Source organism: Capricornis sumatraensis, chromosome 3, assembly GCF_032405125.1.
Source record: "Capricornis sumatraensis isolate serow.1 chromosome 3, serow.2, whole genome shotgun sequence".
NCBI lineage: Eukaryota > Metazoa > Chordata > Mammalia > Artiodactyla > Bovidae > Capricornis > Capricornis sumatraensis.
In genome coordinates this window covers 74,240,985-74,262,596 of record NC_091071.1, presented here as the reverse complement: position 1 = coordinate 74,262,596, position 21,612 = coordinate 74,240,985, and the positions used below count along the sequence as shown (strand labels likewise).

Here is a 21,612-nt window from a genome sequence, read left to right as displayed (position 1 = left end):
GGGGATCTTCCCAAGCCAGGGATCGAACCTGCATGTCTTATGTCTCCTGCATTGGCAGGCAGGTTCTTTACTACTAGTGCCACCTGGGAAACCCCATTTATGGATAGAAAAATACAAAGTAGTAGATTTCTAAAGTGAGCATCAACTGGCTTTTATTTCAAAATAATTACCTAAGATATATCGAAAAATTTAAAAATTTATGAGTAGATATTACAAACCCAAAATATAGTCCACTGATCTATCCTCACTGATTACAAGTAGATGAACAAATATCAGGAAAACATATGGATATGGGAATAGTTTTCATTTTTAACCATTCATTTGAATCAATAGACAAGTATTCCTTACAGAAAATATTGTGTTGATATGAGTTAAGAATGTTTACAAATTAACAGGAAGTTCTAACATTTAATCAGAAATAATTTCTTATTAATCTATAGTATGTTTTCCTTTAACAGTATTTTTAATAAACTCTATTATCCAAGTGAGTAAGCTATTTAAGATTTGGTTAAATATTTTCCCCACTAAATAGCTGTTATCAACAATACATTCTGAAGTCAGTATTAGATATCATGAGTATTGTAGGATATATACATTAATAAATACTTTATGTTTATTATTTCCTTAATTCTATGTAAAACATTTACATTGTATTTACCATGTAAAAAGGAGATGAAATTAGATAAAGATCTCACAGCTGTGGGGAAATGCCTGAATCCAAAATTTTTTCTCTTTCCACTAAATGAAGCTGATGGAGAATAAAAGCATACAATCTTATTAGAATGAAAAAGTGTGCAAATTCAAGTTTTATTGTATTTTAGCAGAGAACAGGGGCTTATTATAGCCTGTTTACCATATATTTTTATGAAAATCAAATGAAACAATGTATGAGAAGATCTTAGCTCATGGCAAGTATGTGATAAATGTGAACTATGGTTGAATATAACTCCACTCCATGAGGACTGACAACCTGTTTTGTTCATTTCTGTACCAATGCTACATCAGCGTACTTGGATTAAATAATGCTTGTTTAATGAATGGGGAATGATATTCTCTAAAACACAAGCTGTACTCTTTGGGAATAACTGTTGAATGTACATAGTCATAGTCGGTTCAATCGAGCAGTGCTGAGTAAAAACTTCAGTCCAAATCAAAGCAAACCTTATCTATACTAGTCAATAAAATCCTAGAGTGCAATAATGTCTTGAAAGACTCCAGAATCAGGGCACTCCCAGACTGATGTCTCATTTCCCTGGTGTATGATGGGATTTCTTTTAAACCACTGCTAACAAGTAAATTAACTTATACACTTTGAAAGCTGTAAATAAAAAGCAAGACATTCGCTATTATATATAAAGTAAACAATTCATAAATATTCACTTAAATTTTTTGTTTATTAAAATTTTATTAAGCATTATTATATGTTATATGTTAGATACTGAGAACACAAAAATTAAAATAAAACAAAATACTTTTTAGGTCATTTATCTCCTAGTGGGCAGAAATGCTGAACAAGCAAATATGAATGCAGAGACTACATCTTAAAGGGCGCTATGGACCATGCATTTGGACACTGAACTTCATCCTATAGACATTGGGAAATCACTGGAGGATAGCATGGTAAGATTATTTCAGAAATAAGAAGTGCCTAGTGTTGTGGAGGAGGGATGATACTTGTCAAAAAGTTTGACAAATAACAATATACTACTCTTTCAAAATTAGAGAAATATAGTTTGCATAAAGAAAGCAATCACTTGTAATATTTTAAGTACTTCTACTAGAAATATAATTTTCCTACAAGCATGTTTGGTTTACTTGATTTTCATTTAATAATATATTATGAATCTTTGTGCTAAAATCTATTATATTATTCTTATCATTATTAATGGCCTATAAACACACACGTGCACATATGCAACATAATTTATCAAATCAATCATAAAAAGTACAGTACATGTGTGTTTAAAAAGAGTATTCTTCAACTGCACATACTTTTGGAATTTAAAGTAATTATTTTATCTAATATATTTTGATATTAACTATGCTGCTAAAAAACACTGCATATTCCACTTTTCTTTTCTTAAAAGAAAAGCTGAATCTACATTTTTAATGAGTATATATTATATCCTTCTGAGAAACTATGGCATACAAATTATCAATTATGAAAGGAGGCCCAGAATTTTTATTTAAAGCTTTCTGTTACTATAACTGGAGCATGACTGACTATTAAAAGAGGATGAGAAAAAATAGAAGAATTAAAAAGAAATAGTACATTGTAAGCATGAATAATCTTTAGTTTCAGCATGTGAATTCTTAGTTGCAGTACACGGGGTTCCTTGACCAGGGATCAAATTCACTCCCCCTGAATTGGGAGCTCAGAGTCTAGCCACTGGACCACCAGGGAAGTCCCAACAATTTCTTAACAGATGGTAATATCATAGGTTCAGATTTTTTGTCTGAAGAATTAGCACCTAGAAATGCTCTCTAGTTAATATCAAATATATAAGACCACAGAGTAGTACAGTGATCTCTGGTGGATACGTGTGTTTTAACTTTGGGGAAGTTATCTGCCTGCTTTGATCTTAGGGTCTTCATGTAAAAGCATATGCACATATTTATACCCTGACCTTGTAGGACTGTTTCAAAGATTCAATAAGATACCAATGCATAAAAGAACACTGACGTGGGCTCAGTGTTTACATACAGTTTGACATTGAATAATTCTATTTTCTTCTGGCCTCAAATTCTTCTCCACACAAAAATTTAATAAAGTACATTACATTTGATCATTATTTTAGAAAGGAGGAGCATGGCATCATCCTTACGTGCAGTGCAGATCCTGTGTTCTTACCTGATGATAAAGTGCTTCAGGGTAATCCTGAGTCATTAACCGAAATAGAGCTAATAAGGCCCAGCCAAAGCTGTCAAAATTTGTGTAGCCATCATCAGGATTTACACCAGCTTTTACACACACATATCCTTCAGGACACTGACTAATTAAGATAAAGAAAAGAAAAGCTGCTTACTCAGGTGACTTTTAGATCAAGGTTAAATCACAAATACAGAATATCTACCCATGAATAATAAAGGGCTCCCTCTTTCACGGGGCGTGGTTTTCTCCCAAACAATTCCCAGTGAAAAAATGTTGCATATGAGTTAGATTTTCAGCTGATATTAGTGAAGAGCATTAATTAAACTAAAAGACAACAGGGCCTCACAAATGGTTTTTGCCAAGTCTTTGTTAAAGATTTCTTTACGACCCAAAATCAAAGCGAAAGTATAACTGGTGGAAAATGACATTGATAAAAATAAAACTGCAGTAGTTGAGAGTTTAATTTTTAAATGATCTCACCTCAAAACCTTAGATACCATTATTTAAAGAGTGAGAAAACATTGTTCATCAATAATTTATAAACAGTAACGGCACTTTGGTAGAAAGATCAGATTAAATATTTATTTCATTTCCTTTCATGGAGTCTTCATAATTTTACCTACTGGGGTTTGGTTCTTGTGGTCCATTATGAAAGTAGTGGCCCAATAAATCATGCTTCCTCCCTCATCACCTCTCTGTAGTTCCCTCCCACATTATTGGAGCTTTGGCCATGTGACTTGCTTTACATATATGCTAATGGCTAACAAATGGGATACAAATAGAGGTTTAAAAAGTACCTGTGTGTTGAGGCTTGCTAAATTGCTGACCTATAAGAATCTGAACAGATGAATTTTTGTTCTTGTCTTAAAACACTAACTTTTGGGATACTTTATCATATGGCAAAGTATAATGGCTGCAGGTGAAACACTGACATTCTCTTCTGGCCTGGATATACTATATCATTGTGATTGTGACTATCCATGACTTGGTATCTTGAGCATGCATGTCACGTAAAATCTAGTTTGGAATGTCCACAGAAAGATTTAGCTCGAGTGGGATGGTGCAGATACAATGAGATGGATTCACAGTCTGGACTTGAAAATAGAATGGGAGCCCAGCAGTAAAGGGGTAAAAAGGTTGAATGAGCAATAAAATGTCTAAATCACCTTGTATACGCTGTCACATCAGTCATGTCTGACTATTTGTGACCGTATGGACTATAGCCTGCCAGGCTCCTTTCTCCATGGGATTCTCCCGGCAAGAATACTGGAGCAAGTTGCCATTTCCTACTCCAGGGGATCTTCCTGACCCAAGGATTGAACCAAGTTCTAATTGGCAGGCGAGTTCTTTACTACCAGTGCCACCTGAGAAGCCCCCTCTGTGTGTGTGTGTGTGTGCGTTTGTATGTGTGTTAGTCACTCAGTCGTGTCTGACTCTATGCGACCCCATCAAATGTAGCCTACCAGACTTCTCTGTCCATGGGATTCTTTGGGCAAGAATAGTGGAGTGTATTGCCATGCCCTCCTCCAGGGATCGAACCCAGGTCTCCTGAAAGAGTGTCAGGTATACTCTTATTATCCCAGCCACAAGGGAAGCCTCTGGGAAGCCCCCTAAATCACTTCACTACAACTAAACTACATAACTCATTCTCCTGCCCTCTGTGCTTTTTCTCTATCTCAAGCTCAGAACCTCTAAGAACTGAGTTTCAGATGGGTGCCAAGTCATTCCAGCTGAGGAAAGCAACACAAGGAATTGAGCCATTGTACTGCTGAGAAGCACTCTATTTCAACTTTATCTCTTCATCTGAATTATAAGAAAATAAGATTTTCCAATAGTCGTGCATGGATGTGAGAGTGGGACTATAAAGAAAGCTGAGCACCAGAGAATTGATGCTTTTGAACTGTGGTGTTGGAGAAGACTCTTGAGAGTCCCTTGGACTGCCAGGAGATCCAACCAGTTCATCCTAAAAGAAATCAGTCCTGAATATTCATTGGCAGGACTCATGCTGAAGCTGAAACTCCAATACTTTGGCCACCTGATGTGAAGAACTACTCATTAGAAAAGACCCTGATGCTGGGAAAGATTGAAGGCAAGGAGAAAAGGGGACAACAGAGGATGAGATGGTTGAATGGCATCACTGACTCAATGAACATGAGTTTGAACAAGCTCCAGAAGTTGGTGATAGACCGGGAAGCCTAGCGTGCTGCAGTGCATGGGGTCGCAGAGTCAGACGTGACTGAGCGACTGAACTGAACTGAACTGAAGACTTGAGAGTTTTGTCATCTCACTGAAGAATTATTTTAAGTCCTATTGTTGTTTAGTCACTAAGTCGTTTCTGACTCTTTTAAGACTCCATGTAGCCCACTAGGCTCCTCTGTTCACAATACTGGAGGGTTGCCATTTCCTCCTTCAGAGGATCTTCGTGACCCAGGGATCAAGCCAGCATCTCCTGCACTGCCAGGTGGATTCTTTACCACTAAGCCACCAGGTTCCCATAAGCTGCCATAATTCTAAGAATTGGTCTCAAGGAAATTGAAACCAAGCAACCCTGGATCTGAAGATTAATCATACTTAAAACAATCAACATGATGCTGGTCAGACCACGGATGACCAATTTCAAGATGACTGTCAGAGCTGACTTGCTATTTCTGCATGTAGCTCCCTCCCTCTTGCCCCTTGATTGTCAGGGCAGATGGAGAGTCAGGCTTTGAACAAGAGTCTACCCTCCCCTTGGTTGCTAGTGTCTAAAATAAAGCAAACTTTCCTTTCACTAAATGGCCTCTTATTGGCTTTTGAGCAGTGAAGAGCCAAACTCCACTCTCCATTACAATACAGACCTGATAGAAGAAAACATTAATACCACTTACCTAGCATCTGATCTGTTGCCACAAAGAAGAGCATATCTTTCTCCTTCCAAATAATAAAAGTTTTCTGTTTCTAGAAAAATAGGAAAGACATGATATTTTGTATTTAATTTTGAGTGAACAGCATATCTAAAACCCAATTACATCTGTTCAGATGGACATCCTTCTCTACAGTAAGAAGGAAGGAGTTTGTAGCCTACCATTTTCTCTCAATCTATAAAGCTTTGGTCATATTTATTTATTTTTGAAATGATAAAATTTGTGAGTTTTAACAATTCCAAACTTAGGTTTCCCTGACATAACTGTCTGAAGACGTGGAACTTTATCATCCTGATAAAGGAAACTGATCCAAATTAGTACCTGAGCATAGTTAATATTTACATGAAGATTGTTCTGAAGTTGAATTTGTTCTGAAATTGAAGGTGCAACATTTCTGTGAAGAATGCTTTTTGATATAGATGGCAAGGGATTCTTACCTCGAATATAATATGGGTTTCCAGTTCTATTATTCAGCATGTCAGTTTCATTTTCTTGGGGCCATCGCAAACATTTATGCTTCAGATTGCCCATGAAGAGCCCCATCCCAATTAGAGAAAATACACTCAGAAAAAAGACAGTTAGGATAATGACCACAGTGAGTTTCTTCAAACAATGGATGAGTATCGCTACAAAAGACTTCATTCCTGAGAAGAGAAAGGTTTATTTTTGGTAAAATAAAATACCTTAGTAAAGCAGCATTAGCAAACTTCTCCCATGGCGAATGCAGATGCCATTGAAATCAATAGCTTTGTGTTTTATAATTTCATTTATCATTACCTAGATCGGATAAATAAAACAAATAACATGCTAAACTTTGAGATTTATGTATTATTGCTAATTTATTACATCTGGCAATAATTCAGAGATACTTTAGTACTTTTACTTGTTTGTTTCTTTGTAATACAAAAAGAACAGGCCTCCTCTCTTGGTTACTATTTTTCATACTAATTACCATTATTTATAAGCACAGGTAAAGGCATTGAGTTATAAATCAACATCAGTTGCAAATGTTGTTAAAAAAAGAAGTAGTTTGAAATGCAGTATTCTATACATTCTAAAGGAGATCAGTCCTGGGTGTTCTTTGGAAGGAATGATGCTAAAGCTGAAACTCCAGTACTTTGGCCACCTCTAGTGAAGAGTTGACTCATTGGAAAAGACTCTGATGCTGGGAGGGATTGAGGGCAGGAGGAGAAGGGGATGACAGAGGATGAGATGGCTGGATGGCATCACCAACTCGATGGGTGTGAGTTTGAGTGAACTCCGGGAGTTGGTGATGGACAGGGAGGTCTGGCGTGCTGCAATTCATGGGGTCGCAAAGAATCGGACACGACTGAGCGACTGAACTGAACTGAACTGATACGTTTTTATTATCTTTTGATGAACTCAATCTTTGAAGCTCATTAAATAAAACATGAAAAAATTTTATGAATAGAAATGGAATAACATACAACTGTGATTATATATCACTGTATTTATACCAGAGTACTTGTTAATTAAGAATTCAACTTCAATGTTAGTTTTATTTATGGACGCTCATTTTTCTAACTATTAAATAATACATGCTCAATTCTGAAAATATAGAAAGCAAGAAAAAATAGCAAACACCCCATAATTACACTTCATAGATGAAACTACCTTAACTCTTCTTTCCTCCAATAATGGATGAAAATATACCAGCTCCATGATGTTGAGCAAGTTACCAACAGTTTAATGTTTTTCTTTAATTATTTTTGAGAGTATAAATATACTTATTTCATACATCATTGTGAGAATTGAAAATCTATTTTTAAAAAAATGACATCCTCAGATGATTAGATTTCTTGAGTTTAATAGAAAAGTTATTAGAAAAGAGTGTCCTCAAATAAAACTAACTTTAAAATACTTCGGTGCAATCTCAAAAACAACAGAATGATCTGTATTTGTTTCCAAGGCAAACCATTCACTATCACGGTAATCCAAGTCTATTCCACAACCGCTAAAGTTGAAGAAGCTGAAGTTGAATGGTTCTGTGATGACCTAGAAGACCATCTAGAACTATCACTAAAAACAGATGTCCTTCTCATCGTAGGGGACTGGGAAGCAAAAGTAGGAAGTCAAGAGATGTCTGGAGTAACAGGCAAGTTTGACCTTGGAGTACAAAATGAAGAAAGGCAAAGGCTAACAGAGTTTTGCCAAGAGAACACACTGATCATAGCAAACACCCTCTTCCAACAACGCAAGAGACGACTCTACACATGGACATCACGAGATGGTCAACACCGAAATCAGATTGATTATATTCTTCACGGCCAAATATGGAGACTATACAGTCAGCTAACAGACTGGTTCCAAATTGGGAAAGGAGTAGGTTAAGGCCGAATAGTGTCACCCTGCTTATTTAACTTATATGCAGAGTACATCATGCAAAATGCTGGGCTGGATGAAGCACAAGCTGGAATCAAGATTGTTGAGAGAAATATCAATAACCTCTGATATGCGGCAGATAGCACCTTTACAGCAGAAAGTGAAAATAAACTAAAGAGTCTCTTGATAAAAGTGAAAGAGGAGAGTGAAAAAAACTGGCTTAAAATTCAGCACTCAAAAAACTAAGGTCATGGCATCCAGTCCCATCACTTCATAGCAAATAGAAGAGGAAACAATGGAAACAGTGACAGACTTTATTTTGGGGGGCTCCAAAATCACTGCAGATGCTGACTGCAGCTATGAAATGAAAAGATGCTTGCTCCTTGGAAGAAAAGCTATGAGCAACCTAGACAACATATCAAGAAGCAGAGACATTATTAGCCCACAAAGGTTTGTCTAGTCAAAGCTATGGTTTTTCCTGTAGTTATGTATAGATGTGAGAGTTGGACCATAAAGAAGGCTGAGTGCTGAAGAATTGATGCTCTTGAACTGTGGTGTTGGAGAAGACTCTTGAGAGTCCCTTGAATTCCAAGGAGATCAAACCAGTCAATCCTAAAGAAAATCAGCCCTGAATATTCACTGGAAGGACTGATGCTGAAGTTGAAGCTGAAATACTTTGGACATGTGATGCAAAGAACGGACTCATTGGAAAGGACCCTGATGCTGGGAAAGACTGAAAGCAGGAGGAGAAAGGGACGGTAGAGGATGAGATGGTTAGATGGCATCATGGAAGCGATGGACAGGAGTTTGAACAAGCTCTGGGAGTAGGTCATGGACAGTGAAGCCTGGCATACTACAGTCCATTGATCACAAAGAGTCAGACATGACTGAGTGACTGAACTGACTGAAAGTTACTCCTGTGATTAAAGAAATGTGATACCTAGAATAAATATATAATTTTAATTGCTATCATCCTGAAATACATATTTACAGCTATTTTTGCTACTTGGAATTATACTGTGAATTGTTTTACTATATGCAAGTCTTTTAAAAGTATTACATTAAAAATGGAATTTCTGTGTCATGGTATATGAGATATTTAAGTATTAATTCATATGTTCAAATTTTTTAAAGAAATTTTGAACCAATGCATAAACCAAGACTATAAATATATAGTAATGCCTTTACTAAAGGTAGGACATTTTAAAAAATATCACTGCCAATTTATTAGAAGAAAGATGGGATATTTTAATTTGATATTATTGCCGTGATTACCATAAAAATCTTTTGAAATATGTGTCTTTACGCTGTGTATTTTTCATTTGGTCACTGTCATGAGTCCTGTGTATATTTTGTACTGAAAAAAATTTTCACATTGTTTTGTTGAAATTGTCTTTAGGAATGGAAATTCTTAAATATAAGTAAGAAGGTATGTGTGCATATAAACACAAACTCATGCAAATATTTTATTAATAATAGTGATATTATAGAATACATATAAATTAAAATATACTTATACATATATAAATACAAATATTGTTATTAATATTACTATGACATAAATATATTCTATACAGAATATATATAATCAAGCTTCTTATGGAGCTTTAATTTTAGTGTTAATATTTTAATTGAAGATAAAAATAAGTCACCATCACACTTTATAGACTCAAATTTGTTAATAATTTTCATTGCTATCTTCCATTCATTGCTATTTACCATTCAAAGCTCTGAACCATATGTCAATTTTGATTTTGATTTCCTGGTATAACTTTTTCCTTCTTTTTACTTTTAAACTTTCATTTTGTTTTAGTTTAGATATACCTTTTGTGGATTCTAACTTATTTCTGATTTAATTTTAAAGTATATTTCTTTAATTAATTAATTTTTAATTTTGGCTCTGCTTGGTCAATGGATTTTCTCTAGTTATGGCGAGCAGGGAGCCACTCTCTAGCTGTGGCACGTGGGCTTAGTTGCCCAGTGCCGTCTAGGATCCTCCTGGACCAGGGATCTAATCCATGTCCCCTGCAGGGGGACACTGGCAGGCAGATTGTTAACCAGTACTTGGACCCCAAAGAAGCTCTAGTCTCTACATCTTGACAGACAATTTTAACTCAATTATATTCACTTTTATAAACTGGCTTACACTTTATGCCTTAGAATACATTTTTAAGAGGAAAAAGGATTATTTTCATTCTCTTGAATAGTGTGTTTTCCTTTCTTCCTTATTTTCATACACACTGTACAACCACTATGTGCCTTGGTTGTTTTATCCTTTGAAAAAAAAAAGAGCAATTCATACCAGCCTGTATGCTCCCAATTCTAGTTACTGTATTCTACTTGGCTTTACCTGAATTCCTCTATAATCTTTGCCTCTAATTCTAAGATGAAGACGAAGGTGATACAACTTATGTTCCAGTGATTTGTGGGGAGCAGTTAAAGAACTAAGACTGCGGAAACTCCTGCAAGGACATTTCTCACTGTTGGCTTCTTCACTGTGCTTGGTGAAGCTACCATGCCATAGACCATTTTTATCAAACAGGTTTATTGAGATATAATTTATAAACCATACAATTCACCTGTTTAATGTGTACTAGTCAATGTTTCAGTATATCCACAAGTGAAGTGAAGTCACTCAGCTGTGTCTGACTCTTTGCAACCCCATGGACTGTAGCCTACCAGGCTCCTCCGTCCATGTGATTTTCCAGGCAAGAATACTGGAGTGGGTTGCCATTTCCTTCTCCAGCTGATCTTTCCAACCCAGGGACTGAACACGGGTCTTCCACATTGTAGGCAGACGCTTTACTGTCTGAGCCACGAGGGAAGTCATATCCACAAGGTTAGGCATCTATTATCACATTTCCCCAATGTTTTCCCTCTTTTCCCCAGCCTGGACTCCAGGTACAGAGTATGCATGTATCTGGCCATCTTCATGATGTTCCAGTGGACGAATGTTTCTTGCAGATCTTAATTTTGGTGTTATCACACTAGCTCATGGGTTTATTCATTCAACTATTTGATAAAACCTCTGACTCATAACAGCCAAAAGAAAAAAAAAAAAAACCTCTGAGTGAAGTTTTCCTATCTTATTGTTTTTATTCATTCTGAACAACAAATGAGAAGGTATTAGTAGGCTTCCCTAAGACATATTCAGGAATGGGATGTGTAAATTACTCCTCAGCATCTTCCATCAATGTGGTCATGGCTGTACATTATTTAACAGAAACTTCTTGAATGTTGTGGCATGCAGAATACATCCTATCCAAGCACTGGGAGTAAAAGGGTACTTATTTTATATAACTTTGTTCATTTCAACTGGCTTTTAGATTCAATGAGGAAAAGAAGAGGATGGATTAGAAAACTGTCTGGACTGCTAATTCATTCAGAAGTCTAAGGACAATTTAGTATTTCATATTTAAGACATAAAATTAAAGTAAAAAAATAGAGAAGTAACTTATTTTGATTGAGCTCTACATTTTGTTATCATAAGCATTGAAACCACTTCAAATAAGTAACAAATGTGGTATTCTTTTTCCTTTCCCTTCCAGGAGTGACAAATAAATTTGATATTTGATCTTATATTCATTTACTTCAAAGATGGAACATTGTTTAACTTAACATTTCTCCAAGCAATGGCAGGGCTGTTCAAAAAAATACATGGAAGTACATAAAACAAAATGAAGACAAAGAACTCGATGCTTTTTCTTACCTTGGTTTAAAGGAATAATTTTCAAAATTCTCAAATTTCTCACAATTCTAAATACAGAAATGAAATTTAGAGGTGAATATCTTGAAATATGCCTGTGGAATTAAATTAAAGTCGTTTAGAAATCATATTGAGTTTACGTTACTGACATTTGACTTTTTATAATATTTGAAGCTTGTTTCTAAAACCAGACATCAAAATGTTCACTTGCTTTCTTTATTGCATTTTGCAAATAGGTTTATTATTGATTGGAAGGGAAAGATTTCTACAGTGCAAGGTAATCAAGTAAACATTAATCTACAAATTATGAGAGTTTATAAAAGCTTGACACTTTGAGTAGTCAAAATTTCATCAATACTCTATATTATGTTCATATTTTGCAATCTTAATTGGTTTGAAAATGTAGTTAAAATAATAAAATACAAAGCTTTTGAAAGGAATAAGATTTATTTTAAGTGTTTAAACTCCTGGTGCTGATAATGATGGTAATGGTGATGATGATGACGGTGGTGATGGTAGCAGAAGTCAAAGTGTATGTTGGTTAAGGACACAGTCTCTAGAGCCAGACTGCTGGTCTTGAAATATAGGCTCTACTATTGACTAGTTGTGTAATATGAAAAAATTACTTGACTATTTTGCCTCAGTTTCCTCAAATGTAAAAAGTAAGGATAAGGGTACTTTCTAATTCTGAGGACTTGGGGGAGATTAAATTAGTTAATCAATGTATAGTTCATAGCAAAGCACCTTCACATACTGAGAGCCCTTAGTTGCATTAGCCAAGTTTTAGCTAATAGCAATGGCAAGAAAAGAAATAATACCAGTGATAGCAGAAGTAGTGATAATAATTTCAATATTAGCTACTATTTTTTGACTGCTCACAACATGGAAGAAACTAATCTGTACTTTATAAAGGTTATTTCTTTAAAAAAAAATTGACACTAACTCTACAAATAGAGTATTACTTTAAATTATTTTTAACAGGAGTTTGATGCCTGTGACAATTTCTTTAGCCATAAAATAGAGTACATTAAATAGAAGGATTGAAAAAAATTAATACACATGTCAATTATTAGAATTCAATGTATCATTCTAGAAAAATGTGCATGTATATAAAATACCTTATTCTGATAATTAGAATATTTACTATTCTTAAGCAAGATAGATTAACAGAGTCAAATATGCTGGAATCCTCTCCTAAGTCTCCAGGATATTTTCTGGTCACCGAACACAATTACCTCGAATGCAAAAAATTCAACCTCTATTGTTTTTGCTTCAGGTAGAAAACAGAGATAATATCCCATTCCTTTAATTTTCAGTGCATAGTCAGGATTAGTTCAGTTGGAGCTGCCTAAGAGAACTCACTATGTCTATGATTTATGAATTGTTCTGTACTCACAGAATTTTTACAGGCAGAAAATTCTGTCAACCTCAATGTTTCTTTATGAAAAGCATTTTCTTAGCAAGCAAACATTATGATGTTTGCAACTTAAAAGGAGTACTCACTCAAATAAAGTTACACTGAAATCAAGCCAGTTCCATGAATCACCAAAGAAATAAAAAGGTCCTGCCCAGATGCCTCTTGCAGTGAGTTTTACAAGTATTTCAAATGTATAAATTCCAAGCAAAGTATTCCTGCAGAAAAAATTTCACATAATTTTCATGACTTTTCATATTAAAAATGAAACCAATATATCATAATTCTGAAATATATGTCTATGATAATTATTTGGCAATCAATGAACCAACTAGACAACCATAGGATAGGGCTTTAGTTAGGGCTTTCTGAGTCTTACAATATTAACCATGAAATTTGGCTATCAATTTTTTTTCAACAAATTTTAGCTCAGGGTTATGTTTATATATGTTTAAGTAAAGAACAAATACAAAATATCAAATTTATCCCACATTGGGAGTCCAGCAATAAGTAACTGAAATGTAGGCAAGTATGAAAGAACTTATTATCTACATATACAAAAATTTTTACAGTGAATCAGTATGACACATATTTACCTTCCAAAGTTAACTAATTTTAAGAATAGAAACCTTGAGGGGTGGCATCAAGAAGGTCTTCCCTAGAAAACGTAATGGGCCTTTCCATTTTTGTATTCTAATGTAAGGTAAGCTACTCATACCCCTCAGGAAACAGGAGTAGAACAGAAAGGAATAAAAAGATAGACAGGATAAACATTATCTGAGTTTGAAACAAATCTAGTGTGGGACTGCAATAGTAAAGAAAATCTGAAGCACTGAAATATATCAATCATTAGAATAAAAATAAAGCCTCACTTACATGATGCCACAGACACAAACACATATATAGCTAAAGGCTCAAGCATCTATATCTTGTTAACCTAACATGCTGGGAAATAGAAGAATTTAAAATCCAATTAAGAGTAATGATGGGAAGAAAAGCATTAAAATTGACAATATGTGTATATATTTCATTCAGAAAATTCATCAAATGTGAAATATGTATAAGTATTATATTATGTACAATGTATATTACATGTAAATTATAAATAGTAATTTGTACCATGTCATAATATGTAGTATATAATGTACTATAACACAATGTGTTAAATATAAAATATAATCACATATGCAATTATACATAATAAAATTATATAACTTACTGAAATGCTGGCCCCCATTTTGGAAAATCAGTCATAGACATAAACATGCAGTCAGTCAGGACGCTAACCAAAATGAATAGTCGGAAAAAGGTAAGTTACAGTCAAGGAACAATAGTAATAAAAATAATGTTTAAAATACATTTCTATAATCTGTTTATATGTATGTACACACATGAGATCACATAGTTTCTTAAGTTTCAAAAAATGTACTATTTATATTGAAAAGCAATGAGGATTAAGATTTGCTATCACTACTTGTGTGCACTAGAAAATACATTTTAAATGTACTTTCAAATATGGAACACATTGGAATTATAACCAAGATTTCAGTTTGACATAAAATGATATTTTAATTAAAAAGAGAAAAAGACTGCAGCAATATTTGAATAGAATAATTGCATTTGATGTTAGTACAGTTTAAAACCAACAGAAAAGGATATGGATGTACCAAAATCTTAATGGTTGCTCTTCTAATTGAATTGAAAGGAGACAATGTACACCAGGTAGCATTGAATCTGAATATTGTTCTCTTTTTATTTAATACTATGAAAGTCTATAAGAAGAAAAAATGAAAATCAAGTGAAATTAGAACTGAGATTTATGATTTTATCAATTATGCAACATTTTCCAATGACCATTTCAGTCATGAAGTCTAACATTTATACTTAAATTTTGATATCCATTTACAGATTAAGTCAAATGGAAAGGTTTTTAAACTAGTTTTATTCATATTTAGGCTTATCTACCACATATTTTTTGCCAGTGTTCTACCTAAGAAAATAATTTGCCACACACCAATCCTTAAGTTTCCCTGCAGAATTGATGTAATAGAAAGAAATCTGTAGCTTGATGGCTCAAGAGTATCCACTTTAGCATGCTAAAATTCAATCAATGTAAAATAAGTTAATTTTATTTTGAAGCAAATAAGGTATGAGACTGCAGTAGTAAAAGTGACCCACCCAATGCATGCAAACATTATCTTAGTTATCAGTGATTTTCTATTGTATATAACCATACTTGTATGTTATCATTGACATATTTAACACAAAAATTTATATCATGTAAAACTAATCTGTTGGTATATTGAACTATTAACCCCCCCAAAAAAAGGAAAATCAGAAACATCTTAAAAAGCACTTATATATATATATGTGTGTGTATATGTGAAGATATATGTGTGTAAAATACAGATACACATAATATATGTGTGTATGTATGTGTATATATAAACACACAGAATTATATACACACACATATATGCACTTTTGTTATACATACATATCCATTTGGAAAATTCATTCATGTGCTGTATGCATAACCATATTATACATTGCTGTTGTTGTTGTTTAGTCCTAAATCCCATCTGACTCTTTTGCAACCCCTTGGACTGTAGCCCTGCCTGGCTCCTTTGTCCATGGAATTTCCCAGGCTAGAATACTGGAGTTGGTTGCCATTTCCTTCTCCAAGGGATCTTCCTGACCCAATGACTGAACCCATGCACTATCAGGGAAGCCCTCATACTACACATTGCAAACATTATATAGACTACAATATAATAACATTATATAATGTATAGCATAAAAGGCATATAAGGATATTGGAATCTTTTTAATATATACATTTATACTGTAAAATGTCAACATGCTTCCACCATGCAAAGTATTTGAAAGAGTTGTGATTAACAGAATGATCTCTTTGCCTTCCAGCCAGCATGCATGCTAAGTCCCTTCAGTCATGTCTGACTCTGCAACGCTATGGACTGTAGCCCGCCAGGCTCCTCTGTCTTGGGATTCTCCAGGCAAGAATACTGGAGTGGAAGGTTGCCATGCCTTCCTCCTGGGGATCTTCCTTATCCGGGGATCGAACTCGCCTCTCTTACATCTCCTGCATTGACAGGTGGGGTCTTCACCCCTTGTGCCACCTGGGACTGATTCATTTTCTTTTCACTCATTTGGTAAAAGTACTGGATTCACTACAATATCAAAGAATATCAAATTACATTTGTCCAAAATGGGGTTAATTCTTACCTTCCCCAAGTTTGACCTTTTTAATAATTACTTCATTTTTGTCAGAAGCTTTCAAGCTCAGAACCTTGGCATTATTAAACAGTCTTCAAATCCTGCTGTTTCTTCTCAAGTGTGTTACCTCTGTCTCCAAGGCACTCTTAGAATCCAGACTTCTGGACTTCAGGCCTGGATTAGTCTCTCTCCTATTTCATCTTTCTGATTCTATCACTACCATGAAATAGTAATGTAGAGGTCTCTAGATTAATCTTATTTAAATACTGCATTGATCATATCAGTACTTTGGCCATCACGTTAAAGCCATGTTGTTGTCTCCATTATCTCATCTTATTTCCCACAATTTACAACTACAGGGTTCCAGTTCTATCATCTGCCCATCTCTTCCTTATTTCAGAATTAATCTCTGCTCTTGCCTGTTCATAGAAGATTTTTGCCTTATAAAAACTGAAGTGTTCCTGAACCTGTAATTCAAGATTATTCCAGTTTTGTCAGTCCACACAGATCTGTCTTTTCTAAGCATAATTGTTTTTAATCATTTTGTGCTTCTTGCTGAATTGTCAAATATTTAGTAATTTTCTCAGATCATTCTGGGAATAAGATAGGATGTGACTGTATGAGTGAATACAATTTATGAATGAAATATAGTTTGGTTTTACTTCCCTAACTACTGAGTAAGCACATCAAGTTAAACAGTTGAAACCAGTGTACATACAATTGAAATTTTATATTATAGTTATTTTAAAATCAATACCCTTAAGTAGCCAACCATCATGCTCCCATAAAATGAAACATTAAGGTATGCCAGTATAGCTTATTACATACAAAGTACAGTTATCCCAAACAAACTAATCTACCAGGCAAATAATCAGTTTTGACAAAAATCTCAAATATGTGTGAAATTTCTTGTCTAGTTTTCTGTAACTTAAAATTACCTCTTCACTTATTCTTCTGTCTTTTCTCATTCTTTCTCAGTTACAGTTTTTTGCATGTCTGGAAAACGAATAAAAATATAGTCACAGTAAACTTAATTAATCCTTACCCTTTTATTAGTGTAGTATGGGTCCACATCTTCCAATGGCTCTGACACCATTGCTTGAGGAAGATTTCCATAAACAAATGGAAGCTCTTTTCCAACTTCCAAGTCACTGTTCGGCTTTAAATCTTCTTTGTCTTCCTCACTGGGCTTTTTAGCACTATGCTGTTCCATAACTTCAAGAGACTCTCTGGTGAAAGGGACCAGGCTCTTAGGTTCTGGGGAAGCCATTTTCAATTTTGCCCCTGCAAGAAAAGTATTTTCTTCATTTCTATATAAGATCTGGATATAATATAGAAAAAAATTAAAGTACAAAAGGCTAGGGTATGAATGAAAGAGAATGGCAAACAATGCACTCAATGAAAAGTCCTGCATTTAAGAGAAATCTGAGTTATTAAGCTTGGTTTTGTTTCCTTTAATATTAGGACTTCCCTGGTGGCTCAGACGGTAAAGTGTCCTGCTTACAATGCAGGAGACCCAAGTTCGATCTCTGGGTTGGGAAGATCCTCTGGAGAAGGAAATGGAAACCCATTCCAGTACTCTTGCCTGGAAAATCCCATGGACAGAGGAGCGTGGTGGGCTACAGTCCACCGGGTTGCAAAGAGTCGGACACGACTGAGTTAAACTTGGTTTTGTTTCCCTTAATATTAGACAATTTGTAATTTCATCAATAACTCATTCTATTTCATTTACTCATCCATTGAATCCTCTTTCTTCTGCTAAAATCTGCATTTCAGTTTCTCCCCTGTAATGAAAAAGTTCTAAAGTGGCTACAGATTGTTGGAAGACCAAACCCAGTCATTTCACCCTCAGCTATATTTAGTCACTGACTAGACTTTCCTCCTCTAAACTCAATTTTCACTGGCTCTGTGACCCACTCTTCCATAGCTCTTCCTACAGCTCTGATCACTTCCTTTGACTTAGTTTTCCCCCCAAAATTTCAACTTTGAGATCCTTTAAAGTTTTGCTTTTCCCTCTTTTCCCTCATCTTTTCAGTAAATACACAGGCAAACACAGACTTTTAACTACTATAAATAGGTATTCACCAAGTACATTTCCCAAAACACTCCCTTCCCTCAGTCATCTGTGTGTCAATCCACTAATGACAGCAATTCAACAAGTGAAAACAAAATTTGTTGTTTTTTCCCAAGACTAAAACTACTCTTTAACCTAACAGTCATTGTAAAATTACACATAAACTCATTACTTTTAAAATTACTCATAAAATGTTTTTCTTTGTCACTAACTCCTTAGAAAAAACTAATTTTCTTACGATAGTTTTCCATCAGCTATTTAAATATTATTCATTGTTCATATACCTACATCAAGGTAGCCATCTTTGTAATTCTATCTCTGGCTTGTGCCGGAGTCCAGCCCCTGTGGATCCAGGGAATTCGAAGCGGGGACGGCGTTAGTGAGGAAAAAACTTATTTATTTATAAATATAAGATTAGATTAAGAAGAAATAGTGTAGTAGGAAAACTAAGTGGAGAAAAGAGGCTGAATAACTTGGTTTACGTGGAAAGCCAATAAATTTCCAGACAAGGAGCTTGCACCATCTACGTTAGGCCACTGGTGTCCTCTTCAATAGTGGGGGGTGCCCCACCTTGGGTTCCCTCTCACGTGGATCTTAGAAGTTGGGGCAAGTAAGTTGACATGGTGAGCCTCCACGCCCCAGATGGGAATTCAGCCAGAAATTAGAGTAAAGAGAAGACACGGGGGAAACCAGTCCAGCGACTGGCCCATCCCCTATTGTCCAGAAAGGCCTTTTATACCTTTTTGATTGCACATAGAGATCAATGGGTAATACAAAATTATGCAGCATTAGCAGCCCAGACTCTTATCAAAACCAGGCTTTTCTCTCTGCATACCTAGTTGTATTCACAAGTCTTAGGTGATTTACATAATCTTCCAGCCAAAAGGCCAATTAACATTTTACAGCCTTTTTTTCTGATAAGAAAGTCTTCTGATCAGAAGACTTATTTGTGTTGATCTTCCCAAAGTCTGGTGCCACTCTCAAAAAACACTAAATAAAGTTACATTCTTACATAGCAAAGATACCGCAATTTATAACAAGTAAAAGGAGTACAGTGATTTATAACAAAAGAAAAGTAATTAACTCAAAAGTCTAGTGTTGCTAACATCAAAACTACTATATATCTTTTTTCATATCCCATTTACATTGATTAACATCCTCCCAGGTGCCTAAAAGATAAAGAATATGGAGGCCTGGCGGCAATCATTGAGTCAACAGTGAAAATCCGTCACCAATATGATTTTAGCTCTTTAGAAAAGGCTCTGTATCTTTAAGATGCTTTTAAGCTTTGTGCCTCTCGAGGTTGGGGGCTGTAACCAATTCACAAGCTGTAAGAGGTCCGGGGAACCTGTTAGGCAAGCTAGAGAGTTATCAGAGGGGGTTTAACTGAAACATCCCTTTCAAATGCAGAAGACTAAAGCCCCGAGTTGACTTTTTCCAGAGAGTCAGAAGAGTGGAAAAGCAGAGCACAAAGGCCAGCAGATTTTTGGTTTTTGGAGTACATGCTCAGGAAATACCAGGGGGGGCACCCTGAGATCTAACTCGCCTTGCCCATCAGATCTCTGCCGCATGACCTTGTCACGGGTGGGATTCCTCACGCTGGCTCCTGGCATCATTGCTCTAGTAGTCTTTACAGGTTTTTCTCAATTCTAGTCTTTATCTATTTCAAGTTATTCTACAGGCCACTTGAATTAGTCTTCATTAAATATAATTTCATGTATCAATTCTCCATTTATGAAACTTATTATTTCCTTTTACATAGAAATATGTTCTTTTGCTGATTTTTTCCAGCCCAATTTCTGTCAAAACCAACTCTTCAAGTGACTCTTCTCAGTGACAACTAACCGACTATTGAAATTCTACTATTGCAAACAATGATCAGAAATTTTGTACTTGATATTGCAGCATTTTCTGTATATATATTTTGTCTCTTATAGTGCCAACCTTAGGTAAATTTATCCTATTGATATGGTATGTCATAAGACAGAAATCACATACACACAGATATACTAATCCAGAGTTTTCCTCTGTTGAGTTTTTTAATAGTTGAATCCATTACTTGCTATTAGTGGAAAGTAAGAAAAAAAATTACTTGGTTAACAACAATGGAGTATAAATCATTGTGAGAATCAAACTAGTACCAGCTTTAAAAAAGTGGTTTGTAAGAGATATTTTAACTATGCAAACGATAATCTCCAGACACCCAAGGAGAGGACACGTAGTCCATTTCTTAATCCTGAAATATAAAAATGGAAAATAATCACTGGGACAACTCCTTATACCTTTCATGACATCACAGTTTTCTTGGCTTTTCTTTTAATTCCTATTGCATTAGGTATCCAAAGAATGACTTTCTATGCTCACTTCTAAGACTGTATATAGAACAAAATGCCACCCTTGCTTCAACTTTATTTGACTTTTCAATTTAAGCTCCCACCTATAAATTCTATTTCCAAAAATGTAAAAAAAAAGATACTCAGTCTATCCAATGGATTTATTTTCCCTTGGTTCAGTCATTTGTGACCACAGAGAGGGACATTTTCATAATAGCAATGTCTGCTTATGCCCAAGACTCTCAAAGAATATTGCAAGGATGAGGTGTTAAGCAATTTTAAAGAGAGAAATAAGGAATAGAAATATAAACATATATCAACTTGGAATCCTCTTTGTAAATTAGTGAAAACTAACAATTACACATCAAAAAATTTACCTATTTTTCAAATAACTTGCTTCAATCATGCACAAAATACTTATTAAAGGGCCATTAATATTTTTTTTAATTTTTATTTTTACTTTATTTTGCTTTACAATACTGTGTTGGTTTTGCCATACATTGACATGAATCAGCCACGGGTGTACATGAGTTCCCAATCTTGAACCCCCCTCCCACCTTCCACCCCATACCATTTCTTTGGATCATCCCTATGCACCAGCCCAAAGCATCCTGTATCCTGTATCGAACATAGACTGGCGATTCATTTCTTACATGATAATATACATTTCAATGCCATTCTCCCAAATCATCCCACCCTCTCCCTCTCCCACCGAGTCCAAAACTCCATT

The 21,612-nt window shown here is 35.1% G+C and overlaps 1 protein-coding gene across 1 annotated transcript in view; it reads right to left on the bottom strand.

Annotated features, from left to right (window-relative positions):
• Positions 1-20,165, bottom strand: part of SCN7A (sodium voltage-gated channel alpha subunit 7) — a 60,955-nt gene extending 40,790 nt beyond the window's left edge. The window contains exons 1-9 of the mRNA XM_068968455.1: positions 20,067-20,165; positions 17,521-17,796; positions 14,898-15,010; positions 14,458-14,547; positions 13,328-13,456; positions 11,828-11,919; positions 6,213-6,419; positions 5,740-5,809; positions 2,852-2,993 (exon numbers count right to left, since the gene is read on the bottom strand). Coding sequence (XP_068824556.1) covers positions 2,852-2,993; positions 5,740-5,809; positions 6,213-6,419; positions 11,828-11,919; positions 13,328-13,456; positions 14,458-14,547; positions 14,898-15,010; positions 17,521-17,796; positions 20,067-20,165 — 1,218 coding nt within the window. The remainder of the gene's footprint in view (positions 1-2,851; positions 2,994-5,739; positions 5,810-6,212; positions 6,420-11,827; positions 11,920-13,327; positions 13,457-14,457; positions 14,548-14,897; positions 15,011-17,520; positions 17,797-20,066) is intronic.
• Positions 20,166-21,612: the final 1,447 nt, after the last annotated feature.